At 33.9% G+C, this 13,729-nt stretch overlaps 5 protein-coding genes across 13 annotated transcripts; 3 read left to right on the top strand and 2 right to left on the bottom strand.

Annotated features, from left to right (window-relative positions):
* Positions 1–150: 150 nt before the first annotated feature.
* LOC122398194 (transmembrane protein 120 homolog) lies at positions 151–2,758 on the top strand. 2 transcript variants are annotated; one of them, XM_043397868.1, is made up of 7 exons: positions 151–285; positions 430–677; positions 998–1,116; positions 1,190–1,348; positions 1,425–1,517; positions 1,598–1,815; positions 1,917–2,758. In XM_043397868.1, the coding sequence occupies exons 2-7, from the start codon at positions 609–611 to the stop codon at positions 2,324–2,326; spliced, it is 1,068 nt and encodes a 355-aa protein (XP_043253803.1). In that variant the 5' UTR covers positions 151–285; positions 430–608; the 3' UTR covers positions 2,327–2,758. The 2 variants fall into 2 exon arrangements, with proteins under 2 accessions (XP_043253803.1, XP_043253804.1); XM_043397869.1 differs by lacking the exon at positions 151–285 and having other exon boundaries at positions 609–749.
* A 225-nt stretch (positions 2,759–2,983) lies between these two features.
* On the top strand, positions 2,984–5,426 carry LOC122398542 (translocator protein). Of its 4 annotated transcripts, none has more exons than XM_043398524.1 (4): positions 2,984–3,739; positions 3,881–4,214; positions 4,810–5,022; positions 5,097–5,426. In XM_043398524.1, the coding sequence occupies exons 2-4, from the start codon at positions 4,107–4,109 to the stop codon at positions 5,289–5,291; spliced, it is 516 nt and encodes a 171-aa protein (XP_043254459.1). In that variant the 5' UTR covers positions 2,984–3,739; positions 3,881–4,106; the 3' UTR covers positions 5,292–5,426. The 4 variants fall into 4 exon arrangements, with proteins under 4 accessions (XP_043254459.1, XP_043254458.1, XP_043254456.1 ...); XM_043398523.1 differs by having other exon boundaries at positions 3,832–4,214; XM_043398521.1 differs by having other exon boundaries at positions 2,984–3,806.
* Positions 5,427–5,710: 284 nt separating this feature from the next.
* Positions 5,711–10,093, bottom strand: LOC122398539 (serine/threonine-protein kinase unc-51). Of its 2 annotated transcripts, XM_043398511.1 has the most exons (13): positions 9,618–10,093; positions 9,413–9,505; positions 8,931–8,981; positions 8,757–8,826; positions 8,478–8,654; positions 8,164–8,398; positions 7,749–8,063; positions 7,407–7,676; positions 7,079–7,332; positions 6,482–6,850; positions 6,269–6,396; positions 6,050–6,185; positions 5,711–5,970 (listed from the first exon to the last, which is right to left on the bottom strand). In XM_043398511.1, exons 1-13 carry the CDS (start codon positions 9,705–9,707, stop codon positions 5,897–5,899), a joined length of 2,262 nt encoding a protein of 753 aa, XP_043254446.1. In that variant the 5' UTR covers positions 9,708–10,093; the 3' UTR covers positions 5,711–5,896. The 2 variants fall into 2 exon arrangements, with proteins under 2 accessions (XP_043254446.1, XP_043254447.1); XM_043398512.1 differs by lacking the exon at positions 8,931–8,981.
* Positions 9,850–13,647, top strand: LOC122398543 (DNA-directed RNA polymerase III subunit RPC9). Of its 2 annotated transcripts, none has more exons than XM_043398526.1 (4): positions 9,850–9,987; positions 11,801–12,071; positions 12,154–12,257; positions 13,516–13,647. In XM_043398526.1, exons 1-4 carry the CDS (start codon positions 9,980–9,982, stop codon positions 13,625–13,627), a joined length of 495 nt encoding a protein of 164 aa, XP_043254461.1. In that variant the 5' UTR covers positions 9,850–9,979; the 3' UTR covers positions 13,628–13,647. The 2 variants fall into 2 exon arrangements, with proteins under 2 accessions (XP_043254461.1, XP_043254460.1); XM_043398525.1 differs by lacking the exon at positions 9,850–9,987 and adding an exon at positions 11,445–11,726.
* On the bottom strand, positions 12,293–13,529 carry LOC122398541 (density-regulated protein homolog). Of its 3 annotated transcripts, none has more exons than XM_043398518.1 (6): positions 13,444–13,529; positions 13,184–13,315; positions 12,991–13,075; positions 12,731–12,910; positions 12,504–12,643; positions 12,293–12,435 (listed from the first exon to the last, which is right to left on the bottom strand). In XM_043398518.1, the coding sequence occupies exons 2-6, from the start codon at positions 13,283–13,285 to the stop codon at positions 12,391–12,393; spliced, it is 552 nt and encodes a 183-aa protein (XP_043254453.1). In that variant the 5' UTR covers positions 13,286–13,315; positions 13,444–13,529; the 3' UTR covers positions 12,293–12,390. The 3 variants fall into 3 exon arrangements, with proteins under 3 accessions (XP_043254453.1, XP_043254452.1, XP_043254454.1); XM_043398517.1 differs by having other exon boundaries at positions 13,372–13,497; XM_043398519.1 differs by having other exon boundaries at positions 12,731–12,907; positions 13,372–13,497.
* Positions 13,648–13,729: the final 82 nt, after the last annotated feature.

Below are 13,729 nucleotides of genomic sequence, written 5' to 3'. Positions count from 1 at the left end.
ACGACGTCGAACGAAACGTAAAACAGTTATCGCAGAAATTGTATAACCCGACTATCGCTAGATCCAGAGCCATTGCGAAATACTCGAATGTATCTAATTTGTGTACGATTAATTGCGATTGCGGCAACAAATTACTAATTCATAAGTGTGGAATAATGTGTTTTGAAATATCACTTATCGACTTCGTGGATGAAGCAAAAGGAACGTAAAGTTACGTGTTCACTGTTGACATGTATTTTGTGTTCTATTCGTCATCAATTAGTATTTACCAAAGCTGTTGTATAGGTACGCATCCATTAGATCCTCAAGTTCTGAAAGAAAGAAACACTTTTTTAATATATTTAGAAGATAGACGTGACGCGTGTCGGATTTTTAATGCTTTATTTGATACGTTACTTTAAATCTCGGGCAAATATGTTTCCCCCACAGATATTCGAAATACGCTCTTATCATATGTCGGCCCTGAAGATCGCGATAATCGGGACGCGGCTTCTAGAGCACTCTGTCGCCAGATCCACGAGAAACTGGACAGCCCCAGGAATACGATAGATTGTAGCGTACCTAAATTCCTAGCGAGGTCTTGACCATCATCCCTTTTTCTCGCTACGATGGACACCGATGTCGAGTCCTGTTTAAAAGACTGGAACGATTTAGCGAAAGATTACAAGGAATTAGAAGTAAGATAATTTTTCGTTAAACCTGGGTACTAATGTTGTCGGTGATTAACGTGTTGGATCATTTTATTCGAGGTTAAGTGTACTTTTTATTTATCCACAGCGATACTCGAAACCGGTACTCGACAAATTTTCGGTATAATACATTGCATGCTCAAGAATGTATTCGAAATGTTATCGTATAAACTTTTCTTTATATGTTTTTAACTGTTCGTTCTGTGTGCAACTATTTTGCTGGATATTTCTTCCATATTGCGAGAAACGCAGATAATGTTATACAATTATTAAGCTAAGCAACAACGGTGTTTTAATTATGTTAACAGGTATTAAACAAAGAGTACCTTGTAAAATTAGACGAAATAAGCGAACTTCAAGCAAAATGTTTAAAAGGTATTTCTCATCAAAGGTACAGAATGGGTGTAATATCGAAATCCCTCAAACAGTAAGTATTCGATTCTGATAATTATGTTGTAATTATTCTCTTTGAATAATAAGAAACATTGAATCAACTTTAGATTGCATGCAGGAGATGCAAGAAAAAGTTTAAATAAAGATATGGCCAGAAGAGAAGAGCAATTACACGAAATAGAACAAACATTGCCAAAACAGAATGGCACGTACCTTCAAATTATTTTAGGCAGTGTTAATGTTTCCATATTAAACAAAAGCGATAAGTGAGTAGAAATTTGATTTTGATGCGACTTTGTCTAAATAAGAAGTATGTTTGAATAATTATTCTATTTTTTTTAGGTTCAAGTACAAAGATGAGTACGAAAAGTTTAAATTAATCCTCTCTGTAATTGGCTTTATTTTATCTGTATTAAATCTAGTAACTAATGTCAGGTAAGATGTAATTTATTTTTTATTAAAAATTGAGAAAGCTATTGTCCCAATAAAACATCTCATGGCAATGTATGTTTCAGAACTTTGGAACTTAGCTTTATGTTCCTTTTAGTCTGGTATTATTGTACCTTGACAATAAGAGAAAGTATATTGAAAGTGAATGGTTCAAAAATCAAAGGTTGGTGGAGATTTCATCATTTCCTCTCGACCGTAGTATCTGGTGTTTTATTAGTGTGGCCTAACACAGGGCCATGGTACGCATTTCGACAGCAATTTATGTGGTTCAATGTATACATTAGTAAGTTACACTAAATAATTTCAATTGTTCGTAATACTAAACGAATTATTTTTCTTACAATTAATTGCTAAAAATTGAAATTTTACAATTTCTATTTATAGGTGTAGTGCAGTATTTGCAATTTTGTTATCAGCGCGGTGTTTTATACCGCTTGAAAGCATTGGGCGAGCGACATAATATGGACATTACTATCGAAGGTTTTCATTCGTGGATGTGGCGTGGACTATCATTTTTGTTGCCATTCCTTTTTGTTGGATACCTGTTTCAATTATATAATGCATATGTATTGTACACATTAACATCCCATCCAGAAGCTACGTGGCATGTTCCAGTCCTTAGTAGCATGTTTTTAGTACTGTTCCTGGGTAATTTAATAACGACCATAATGGTAATTCCTCAGAAATTGAGACAACGTGTAAGAGATCATCTCCCGGGAGTATTTTCTTCTAGAACCGAGCGTAAAGGAGAGGTAAACGGTGAGAAAGATATTAAAAATAAAAAATGTGAGTGAAAGGACACTAGTATACACCAAATAAAATTGTTTAATTAAGCGAGTATGAAAAATGATTAAATAAAGTACAGAGTACACAATTGATGAATGCGTGGAAAAAAAAAAATCTGTGGGTAAACATCGTTAACAGTATCCTGAAAAAAGCAAGTAGTTAAATATTTTAGTTCAGTATAGAGAATTACACAGCATACCAAAAAGTAGACGAAGTATCTTAAACGATTCTTTCCTCTACGTGCCGACGTCTTTCTACGTGTATCGCCGAGCATAGAACTAATTATGTACCAGCTTGTCGTAACGTAGAAACGAATTCTTTGAAGATATTCCCTTTTGTATGCCCTTTCATAATATTTCAAGACACTTCAACTTTTTTGGCTGTATCATTTAATACTTATTTTTGTGGGTACTAATATAATATACGAAAATCAATGCATATATAATATATTGTTTATCTCGAATACATATCTCAAGATTTTATTAACGTATTTAAAAATATTAATTCTTTTTATTATTTTTATAAATTTTTAACGATTTAAAATATTTCTACGTTCAAAGTTTTAGCAAATGATTTTATACGATATTATTTTTGACATTTTATTGACCTTCTGCTTGCACTCAAGTAAATTTATACAACTATTTCGATTCTCCGAAATTTCACCGAATTAAAGAAGTTTTAATTGTTACGAAACATAATTATATTTAAAGACAGTAAAACAAAAACAGTTCTGTATGTAAAATTAATTTTATATAACCGCGTGCAGTGTTTTTTTTTTCTAATTCTAATAATGCTTTCAATTTGTGTACATGTATGTATATTCCATTACGATAATTTAATGAAAAAAACGAAGAACATGTACTCACGCACACGTTTGAATGTTCAATACTCACTCTGTTGCTATAATAATAGTCATTTATGAATTGTGTATATGCATGACGCTCCAAAAATATATGTAATATAAATATATTTATTAAATTATATGTGTAAATAAAAGTGATACCGTTCGCCTAATATTGAAATGAAATAACAAATTCCCATTAATATTGCGTACATTCGGTTCAACGTTCATCCAAACTGTACAAATGGATGAACAAAAAGCGCCGATGGTGGTACGAATTTCGATTGGTAAAATATAAATGTTTCAATTTTATCCAACCAATCGAAAACCTTGCGCCTTGCCGTGCATTGCATTAGTCGGCAGAACGTTTGAATCGAATTTACATATGTACCTACATGTATGTGCTCCACTTATCCCTTCTTTGCGAATCTATTACCCAGAAAGACGTGAAGTGCTAACGCAATGAAAACGAATCATTTTTATGTTTCAAGTATCTTCTAATGTATGTAACATTTACTTTACTATATAACTAAACTATACATGCATTAATTTCACAAGACAATGGCTGTAATTGTCGCAAGTATGTATCATCGAAAGGTATTAAATTCTCAGCTTGGCAAATTGTTTTCGACGTTTGTCCATAAATGGTAACAAAACGAATGATTTTAACAGGGGCTTTTATGATTGGGAATTTATTAACTTTTACTCCTGCATTAAATAGGCGCCACGGGCATTGCAAATTGTACTAGTCATGATCTCAAGTACAGATAACGAGTACGCGAACAAAACTGCCCAGTGCGTTCATCCTTTGAAATAGTTACATCACTGGAAAGCGTCAGTCATAGTTATAACACGTAGTGTCGTATTTTGTCGTGCGTACGTTCTGCCATCGACATTCGATAAGTACGTTGTCAAGGAAGACAAGGTAGCTTCACTTTGTAAGTAAAATGCCTGTAAAAACAAATTTCCCGCTTGTAATTGCTGTTCTCCATCCAAATATTGGTGGCTGGATCGGTGGATACATCACCAAAAAAAATATCAAACCCTGGTATGAGGTAATTAAATTGATCAATCCGTAAAATAATTCAAATTTAGTCGCATAACGAGAAGCAGAGTCGATACATTTTAAACGATACGTGCAAAGTAGTTTGTAGTTAAAATTCTCTAAAATGTGAAAACGAAATATAATGAATCTTTAAAAATTAAAATTTATTTAATATTCCTATCGTGTTTCTAGGAGGAAGTACGGTGTATTCTATTAGGACGTTGAGACGTATTTCTTTTCCATTTGGAAAGTTTTACTTTTAATAATATTTAAAAAAATTTATTATTAAACTAATCAAGCTTTATTCGATCGAACGTAATTATTGTCAACTAATAATTATCTTTAGATAATCTCATCAGAGATGATAAATGTTAAGAAAAAGGCTTATAAGATAAGATAATTGTGCCAATGTTTTTTGAATTAAGAGAACAAAACATATAAGTGTACGTGTAGTGTTATCCTTTTGTTTTAACTATAAACTACTTATTCCTTGTGCATTTTGAATTTTTAAATCTGTAACTCAAAATTATTGTCAATATTTTGAACGTTTTATTGAAATTAATTTAATAAATAAATTAATCAACTTCTTGTTCGATGTCCAACAGTCTTTAAAAAGGCCTACTTGGACACCACCAAACTGGGTGTTTGCTCCAGTATGGACAACTCTGTATTGTACAATGGGTTATTCTTCATATTTAGTATGGAAAGATGCTGGTAGTTACAGAGAGGCTGCAATACCACTTTCTATTTATGGAGCTAATTTAATACTAAATTGGTCATGGTCACCACTGTTCTTTGGATTACACAACCTGAAATTGGTATTTTAATAGAAATGATCATGTTATCCTGATTCAATGATGATTCTAGTCACTTACATTTCTTGTACTTTTAGGCTTTGTATGAAATCGCAGTATTGTGGGGAAGCACTGTAGCAATGGGCATTGCATTTTACAATGTAAATCCAATTGCTGGCTACTTGGTAATTCCATATTTAGCATGGAATTCTCTAGCTGCAGCATTGAACTACGTAATTTATAGAGACAACAAGCCAATGATAGAAGATATTACAGATAAAAAAAAGGAATAATATCTTGTAACATACATATATATATATTTGTTTTTTTTAGCAAAATGCATTAGTGTATAATGTCACCCAATGAAACAATGCTTCATATATTACCTCTTTTTTTTACAATTGTTGTATCACCAGCATTTAATAAGAAATGTGTCTCGCATTGAACGCACAATGCTGTTAGTATACGTTTTTATTATTTGATATGAAATAAAGGTTAGTTAATCAACCATACGTACATTACAATATATATATATATATATATATATTATATACTTTATAATATATATATTATACATATATTATATAATATATATATTACATATATAATCATAATTCACATTATTAATAAAATCATATAAAGAAACCTGTAAAGAATCACTTTCGTACTCTCATGGGGTTAATCTACCCTATTCTGTGTAGATCTAACAAAATTTACTTACTATATTACGCTTAAATCTTAGTTTTGCTTTTTATTTCTACAATGTCATTTTCGTAGTATGATCAATGAATTAACATCTTTTATACAGAATAGGGCAGAATATCTTACACAAGAGAGGAATTGAATACGGTACGGGCTTGGGCGGGTCGCTGCACTCTGCTGTCGTTTTTCACAAGCGCTATGTAGGATCTGTTGCGTAAATGTAACCTTGTTGTTGAAGAACGTACAAACGTTTTTCAACAGCATCTTTGTCTGAAATAAAGTCAAACAAAATATCGCATTAAAAATAAGTAAAAAAAAAAATGATAATTATTAAAGAAAAATAAATTACATTTAATAAGGAGAGCTCTATCTTGACTGTGACTGACATGCTGCGATAAAGAGTGCAACAATATCTGCGCTGTATGATATCGCTGGAAACATTCTGCAGGATTGCCAAATAATTCGTCGAGCGCCGCTGACTGACACTGTTAAAAAGAGAATACATATGCACAAGTATATATGTATTATATATTCATACAATTACGAATTAAATTAATTAAATGTGTACCATTTGTATGGCATGGTTGTAGAGGATTTTGTCTGCTGTAGCTCCTGTCTGATGAAGAAGCCCAGCACTGTTGAGCTGCTTACATTCTGAGAGGCATGATTTGAATTTCTCATTCATTATATTCACAACTGAAACGATGAAATTTTAATAACGTTGACTTTTAAATACATGTTTAGTTATAATTATAAATAACGTCATCGCATAAAGATTTACCTTCTTTAACAGTAGCAGTCGGTTGTAATCTGCCAGCCTTCAGTTGTTGAATTGCAAGACTCAATCCAGAACTAAGCCACTGAAGAGCTCTGACAAGTAGAATTACTTGTTCGGCTCTTCTTCTTGTCGCGGCATTACTCGCTTGCTCAATGCCGCCTAAAGGCGCGCCCAGAGGTCCTGCTCTCGTTCTTGCTACCTCGCATACACATTCACACAGTGCAACAACAAAGTTTAACTTCGCTAATATTTCGTTGTGTTCGCGTTCCAAAAGTGTTTCTTCTGGGAGCTCGGGTGCAATGAACGTCAATGGACGATCATCCGTTATCGTTGGATTTATATCTGGTAGAAGATTTTGGAAACTTCCTGCTTCTGTAAATTCAATAGAAAGTGAGGTAGATCGTTTAATAAACTCTTTCTTATTATAGTAATAAAAATGAGTTCAACGCAATTTATAGCATAGTTGACCGTTATTCAAATAAATCTTTATCCAGATAAAACATTTTTTCCATTTTTAAAAATTTACCTAGATAAAGCGTTATTCGTTATCTAGATAAAAATGTGCGTCACTCTGCTGTAAAGGTGATCCAAATTAAATACCAGATATTTCAGGAAGAGTGACAGCCCTTGTACCAAAGGGAATCACGGGTGAATGCCTTAATGTGTTGTTGTTATCTTGAAATGCTCTCGACGTAGGTGAACCCAATACTGCCAAGGGCCCTGTTAGTAGTGGCGAAGATGCACTATTGTTTCCAGACGAACGTCGTAATGGCGACGTTCCACTAGAGGTGTGCGAATGTCTTGCAACAGGACTCACTTGCCATGTATTTGGGGGTGGAGGTGTTTCGCTTAATCTAAAAATTATCAATTGAACATAATGCTACTTGCAAAACGAATAAAATAATTGGAGGATGAAAAATTTACGTACCTTCTGCTGGGTGGTGTACCAATGACGAATTGAACACTAGGTGGACTAAGGGAGCCAATATCGGGAGCATGACTTCTATGAGAATCTACGCCGCGTTTCATACTAATAGGTTGAGAACGTGGAACAACACTACTTCCAGACCTTGTATTGGTAGAAGGAGATGGGGGCTGTGCAATACTTCTCTGAGATGGAACAGGAATTGGTTCCGATATCGGAAGAAAGCACGGTCTCGGTGGACTCACTGCTTCTCTGCTCGTTTGTTTAACATACCTGGGTGATTGGCAATAAAATAATATCGCGAATAATAAAAAAATGTTTAAAGAATAAAATTAAATTACTTACTTAACTTGTTGCGTGTTAGGATTATTGTCTGTGTCACTGCTGAGATCACTTGGCACAAGCACAAAATCATCTTCAGGACTGGAACACAGACTGGTTGTCTCTGGTTCTGATCTTGTAACAGCTGTTGCTCCTTCTTGAATTACTAATGTTCCTGGAGAAGCAGGTAGTTCAGCAGGAACTGGACTGGGGCTTTCTCTAGAACCTTGGAGGAAAGGATGCCCAAAAAATTCATCAAAAGGCATACGATCTCTGGCATTTCGCCGTAAAAGACCCATCAAAAGATCTGATAGCTCAGGCGACGTTCCGGGTGGAATCCTAACGCAAAAGAAATTTAAATATGTAAAACGTCACACGTGTACTACCACTTAATTTGATTTCTTACTTGTAACGACAATATCTTATGTATTACACATACTTAGGTCCAAGATTTGCATTTTTCTCATAAAACAATTTCAACGCTTGAGGCGTGTGAGCTTGAAACGGCGCTTTTCCAGTTAGACACTGAAAAACTATTGTTCCTAGTGACCAGAGATCTGCTTTTGCGTCGTACTGAAGTGACATTATAACTTCAGGTGCCATATACATTGGTGATCCACATAAAGTGGCAGCCATAACTCCATCTTGTAAAAATCTAGCAAAACCAAAATCCGCTGAAACATATAAAAAACATATATTGCTTAAATTTCTTTTATGTTGAATTTTTATAACATATCGTTTGTAAATCCTTACCAATTTTTAATGTTATTTGATGTGGCTGTGGACAAGCTTTACCACAATTATGACTGACCAAAATATTTTGTGGCTTAAGATCCCTGTGTACTACACCTTTGGCATGCAGTGCTTTCATTGCACCTGCTAATTGCTTCAAAAACACTCTGATAGTATCTTCAGAAAGAGTACCTTTTGCTAATGAAAGCAATAAAGATGAAATAATAGAATCAATTCATTCGACATTTTTGTTTTTATAAATATCATTCCAATGATCTGATATCAAAACAAATTACATACCACTTAAATAATCAGCTAAGTCCCCGCCATTACAATACTCCATAACCAGGAAGACATTATGATTAGATTCCTAAACAATAAATTTGTAATTGTATTAACATGTAAACATTATTATATGAGCTGTATACATGTATTAAATCTTTTCCTCATTTAATAGCAAAGCATTATACTAACCTTACAATCCAATAATGCTACAACATTTTCATGATGCAATTCTGTTAGTTCCTGAAATGTAATGTATTAGTCAACAACGAAAATCAATATACAGCTGTTATTAAAACACAAAATATATATGTTTTCCTTTTCTAAACAATCCAAATTAATCTTAAATGATATCGTATTAAAAAAATAAATAATAATTCTTATCTCAGTTATCAAATTCTTTTCATAACAAATACTGTACACTTCTAAATAATTAATTTATGAAATATGGAGGAAGGATTATACTTGTATGATTCACTGTTTTAGTTAAATACGTCGAAATGAATTCATTGCAAGTTAAATAGAGGCAATGTATTCGTAACATAATTTCAATAAAAACAATAAATGCAGTACGGATGCAAAATCATTCACTTCTGAAATAAGAATTCAAATGTAAAGAAATTAAATTGAAAGCCACTGCATGCATTGCGACTCTAATTATTGCAACGACAAACCTTCAGAATTTTAATCTCCTTCCCAAGCAAGTTCTGTGACTTTGCCAGACTTTTTTTAGTGATACTTTTGATTGCCACTACAAAATTTGGTTTCTGCAAAAGAAATAGAACACACGCTAGGTTTATAGCCGATCGGAATAAAAATCATTTCCGTACTTCAGTTACCAATCGTGTCTTAACAATAAGATGATTTTAGAAAACTCACTTTACGATGTCTACCTCTAAAGACCACAGCGAATGCGCCGTGGCCTATCAGATCTTTTGTGTTGTACTCGTAGTCGCCGACGATTTCCATTCTTGATCGTAATAATTCGGCGATCAAGAATGTTTCACCGATCTTTTTCAGGCAAGGTCAACAGTTTACAAACATAGAACGACAGCCAAGAGAGATGCATCGCCTGTGAAAAGATCGATATGGGTTGTAAGAAAAGTCGCGGCCCGTACTATTCCCTCATGTGGATTCGTTCCTCTTCGCCGACAATGTCTTCAACAGTAAAAACGATGTCAGTCTACATCTTGCCCACCGTCATGAGGCCACATTAATCACGAAGTCGTATCACCGCACTGATGATTGGGTATGCTCGAAAATACAAAACACAACGGATCACCCACTATGCCGTACAGTTGCCGTCGCAAAATGTCAGACGTTCGCGCATAGAGGTCGTGTTCAATGTGGCCACATTTGGCATAATCGAGTGTATCGACGGTGATGCTAGTAACGACGAACTTCCTTAGTGTTTAACAGAGTGGTGGGGAACGCAGCCATATTCTACCGTGCGAGCCATGTTACGTGGTTCGGCACTTCGCGCAATTTCGGGAAATCGAGAAGAAGACGAGTGTAACACCCGCGTGGAAGGAAGCTAAAACCCCACGGTGACGACTAGACAACCAAACGGGTGCATGGAAGAAAAGGCTCCCATTCACGTTCTTAACCATATCCCGAAGTTGCGTGAAGCGCTGACCCTACGTAACATGTGGCTCGTGCGGTAGGATACGTCGACTTTCCCCGCCACTCCGTTAAACGCTAAGGAAATTCGTCGTTAGTAGTGTCGCCGTCGATGCACTCAATTATGCCAAATCTAGCCACACTGGTCGTGTTAACGTCGACAGGCACGTGCTGAAATACTCAAGGCCCGTGATCTAAAATTTCAACAAATTCATACGCAAAAGAAATCTCAGGCTTCCGTATAATTTTTACGAACATTGTTAGCTACGTTTTTCGTGATTTTATTATCCCCGTATCTCAAAAGAATCGTTAAACGATACTTTAATTAAAATAGAAATGATATTCTTGATTAGATTCTACATGGTGTGCACTGTATGGTATGCCGATGCTAATAATAAATGAAACCATATGTCTGTTTCGGACAAAAAGATACTTAACGTACATTTTCTAAGTCGAGACATAAAAGCAATGATTATAGAGTGTCTCAATAATAAACATAGAGTATTTCAAATGTTTTTTATAAATAAATTCCATGCGTCGTTCGTTGTAAAGTAGCGAATAGATCGTAGTCTTTTATAAAATTAAACGTATCAATTTCTGTTAAAATTTTCCTTGAAAGTAATTTGAGAAAGTTATGATGTAGTAGGCATTAACGTCTGATCAATAATACTATGCACTTTAGCTCTACATATAATTTTCTATTTCAGTTATTATTAAAGTATTTTAAGAGGATTACAATTTCTGAATATACAGCCCTGCAAGTACTAAAATACAGTCAGCTGGGATCATAGGGAGCATTCATGCACGCGTGTTATGCATACATACATAAAGTCAAATAGATCAACGTTATCTTCTTATATTTAGATATTTTACTATTCCGTAAATGTGAATATAATGAATACATATGTACGTAGATTATTTCAACGGCTTCCCAATCGATTTCAAAACATTCCGAGTAGCAAATTTCAATAAGATATTAAACACTAAAATCAGTTAATGATAATTCTTTGTTCATTGTTGCGAAACGTAGTGATGATAATTAAGTGGAAAATTTAAATCTTGCGCTCTTTCTACATTAATATTCGAGCAATTGTATTAGGCTGCACGCCATCTAAACTATAGTTTTCATAGATCGAATTTTATATTTATATTTCTATTAAAAAGTGATACGACGCATATTTTTCATTGTGTATGTCGTTATCTTGCATTGCACTTAACAACAGTTTAATAAATTTTCGTGGTTATTTAATACTAAAATAGTTGCAATGGTTATGAACACATAACCTTACATTGAGATGTATGTTTGATCTTTAGTCTGTAAACAATTACAGCACAATTAAATTTTATTTGCATATTTAACATGGAAGTGTAAGTGACTAGTTACTTTATTAATCGCACGATTATTTAAGACTCTAAATTCGTGATCTAACATCTTATTTCAGGCTCAAAGATTGTTCAGCATATTTAAGCAATTATGAAGTTTTGGATATTCTACAAAATATAAAAGCAAACAAGAAGCAAAAAATGAAACAAAATCAGTTAGCAACTATAACTTATCAGACCATAAGATATTTAGAAGAGACTCCATGTAAAAGACAATCGCCTGAAAAAATTAAAGATTTTTTGAAAGCAATAGAACCTTACAAGTTAACAAAATGTGAGAAATTAACTCTCCTAAATGTGTGCCCTAAAACAGCTCTTGAAATACAACTGGTATTATACATTGTTATTACAACGTAATGTATATAATATGTGTATCATTTAAAGCTGTACATACACTGTTGTATTTGTATAGATAGTGGAAGATAGCGAAGATCGTCTAAACGATGAAGAAGTAGAATCTTTACTTCAAGTGATAACAAGTATTCTAGGCGAGGATGAGCAAGCTGATAAAGATGGGTAATATGTTTCTACTACTTTAGCTTTATAAATTTTTTAAAAATATTTTGCATTATGTACATTTTATTCGTAATAAACATGGAAATAGCATAATATTAAATACAATTGTGCATGTAAGATTTTAGTTGTCCCATTATCTTTTTTGATCTCCAAGATCGTCTATTGAATCTTCGTCGATCTGAAAATTCATTTAGCGATGCAAATTATACATTTTCTATTTCTATATAAGGTTATAACTGTTCTCACCTGTGGCCATTTTTCTGGAATCACCTCGAATAAGTCATCCTTCACATCCCCTTGTATAACTATTTCATCATCCCCTGTTACACTGGACCCACACGCAAATTTGCTACCAAAAAATTTCGCAGCTACTTTCAAATCTATGTCTAAAAATTGTTTAAAAAGTTGTAGATTGAAAATTACATTCTGTAAAAGAATTAAACATACGTATATAGATAAGTATTTTCCATTACCAAAAGTGCTAAGACCAGTCACGACTGTGACAGATTTCTTTTTTCCTCTAGGTGCTCTAGACACAGTTACTAACTTTGGAACATCGTCTTTCTTTTTTGTCTTAAGCATACCTTTACCACCGCGTTTTTGACGTTTCTTTTCATCTTCACCTCCACCAGCTTCGGTAGTATTATCTTCTACTATTCATTAATAAATAAAGTAATCTAAAACTACTTCAAATTAACCAAAAGTGTATTCCATATATCAAAATTATAATTACCCAGTTTAACTTTTTCAAATTCTGTTGGCAAGTTTCTCTCTAGCCATTGCTTACATTTTTCATATTCTGGATAATATTCACAGTACTGTTATACAAGGGATAAAGAAATTAAATTTTCAAACAATTTGAACATTGACACTTTGCAATACAATATAAATTTTAAACGTTGATAGTGCAGGATCAGTTTTCTCACCTCGATAGGAAGGGAGCAGTTCCCACAGTATTGTACTTTAATCGGATAAGTAACATTCGGATCGGGTCCTAAACGCAAATTTGACTGTTCTTCTGCCGACATTCTTAGACGCTTAACCTCACTATTCTATAACTGAACAGTGTTACGTTTAAGAAAATGTTAACGATTCTGCAATTGTTCCGACTTACTCTTATGGTTTTTGGAGAATACTTTTCTATTAATCTGTAATAATTTCTGAAAAATAAAGTAGGAACTATTACCTATTCAAATGGACACCACGTAAGGTTAGAAATCCGTAATCTAGTAATATTAATTCTGTCCTATTTCGAAAGTCACCATATTCAACAATTGCTACCAATCAAAGAACGCTCCAGTAAAGTTCAACTGCGGAAGGAACTGCAACCGTTTGATACACCGGCAGCAACAAATAATAAACGCCGATAAGGATATTAGGGGTGGATCACGTGACAGTACGGTCCAATAGGAGCGATTTGTTCGATAAGCCGCAAGACGAGGAGACCAATCGCGCACATTAGACTTTGTACT

The sequence above is a fragment of the Colletes gigas genome, unplaced genomic scaffold, assembly GCF_013123115.1.
Source record: "Colletes gigas isolate AHSC1104 unplaced genomic scaffold, ASM1312311v1 Colletes_gigas_Sc00011, whole genome shotgun sequence".
NCBI lineage: Eukaryota > Metazoa > Arthropoda > Insecta > Hymenoptera > Colletidae > Colletes > Colletes gigas.
This window is presented reverse-complemented; position numbering and strand designations above follow the sequence as displayed.

Bases quoted from the DNA above. Each gene is read 5' to 3' on its own strand.
- LOC122398542 (XM_043398524.1), top strand. From the start codon at position 4,107: ATGCCTGTAAAAACAAATTTCCCGCTTGTAATTGCTGTTCTCCATCCA. The intron at 4,215-4,809 runs GTAATTAAATTG...GATGTCCAACAG, and splicing joins ATATCAAACCCTGGTATGAG to TCTTTAAAAAGGCCTACTTG. The intron at 5,023-5,096 runs GTATTTTAATAG...TTGTACTTTTAG, and splicing joins GATTACACAACCTGAAATTG to GCTTTGTATGAAATCGCAGT.
- LOC122398194 (XM_043397868.1), top strand. From the start codon at position 609: ATGGACACCGATGTCGAGTCCTGTTTAAAAGACTGGAACGATTTAGCG. The intron at 678-997 runs GTAAGATAATTT...TTATGTTAACAG, and splicing joins AAGATTACAAGGAATTAGAA to GTATTAAACAAAGAGTACCT. The intron at 1,518-1,597 runs GTAAGATGTAAT...TGTATGTTTCAG, and splicing joins AATCTAGTAACTAATGTCAG to AACTTTGGAACTTAGCTTTA.
- LOC122398539 (XM_043398511.1), bottom strand. From the start codon at position 9,707: ATGGAAATCGTCGGCGACTACGAGTACAACACAAAAGATCTGATAGGC. The intron at 8,827-8,930 runs GTTAGTATAATG...TTTATTGTTTAG, and splicing joins TAGCATTATTGGATTGTAAG to GAATCTAATCATAATGTCTT. The intron at 7,333-7,406 runs GTACGTAAATTT...GATAATTTTTAG, and splicing joins GGTACACCACCCAGCAGAAG to ATTAAGCGAAACACCTCCAC.
- LOC122398541 (XM_043398518.1), bottom strand. From the start codon at position 13,285: ATGTCGGCAGAAGAACAGTCAAATTTGCGTTTAGGACCCGATCCGAAT. The intron at 12,644-12,730 runs GTAATGGAAAAT...AACAATTTTTAG, and splicing joins GACTGGTCTTAGCACTTTTG to ACATAGATTTGAAAGTAGCT. The intron at 12,436-12,503 runs GTGAGAACAGTT...ATGAATTTTCAG, and splicing joins TTCCAGAAAAATGGCCACAG to ATCGACGAAGATTCAATAGA.
- LOC122398543 (XM_043398526.1), top strand. The intron at 12,072-12,153 runs GTATTATACATT...GTATTTGTATAG, and splicing joins CAGCTCTTGAAATACAACTG to ATAGTGGAAGATAGCGAAGA. The intron at 12,258-13,515 runs GTAATATGTTTC...CTATTTCGAAAG, and splicing joins GAGCAAGCTGATAAAGATGG to TCACCATATTCAACAATTGC.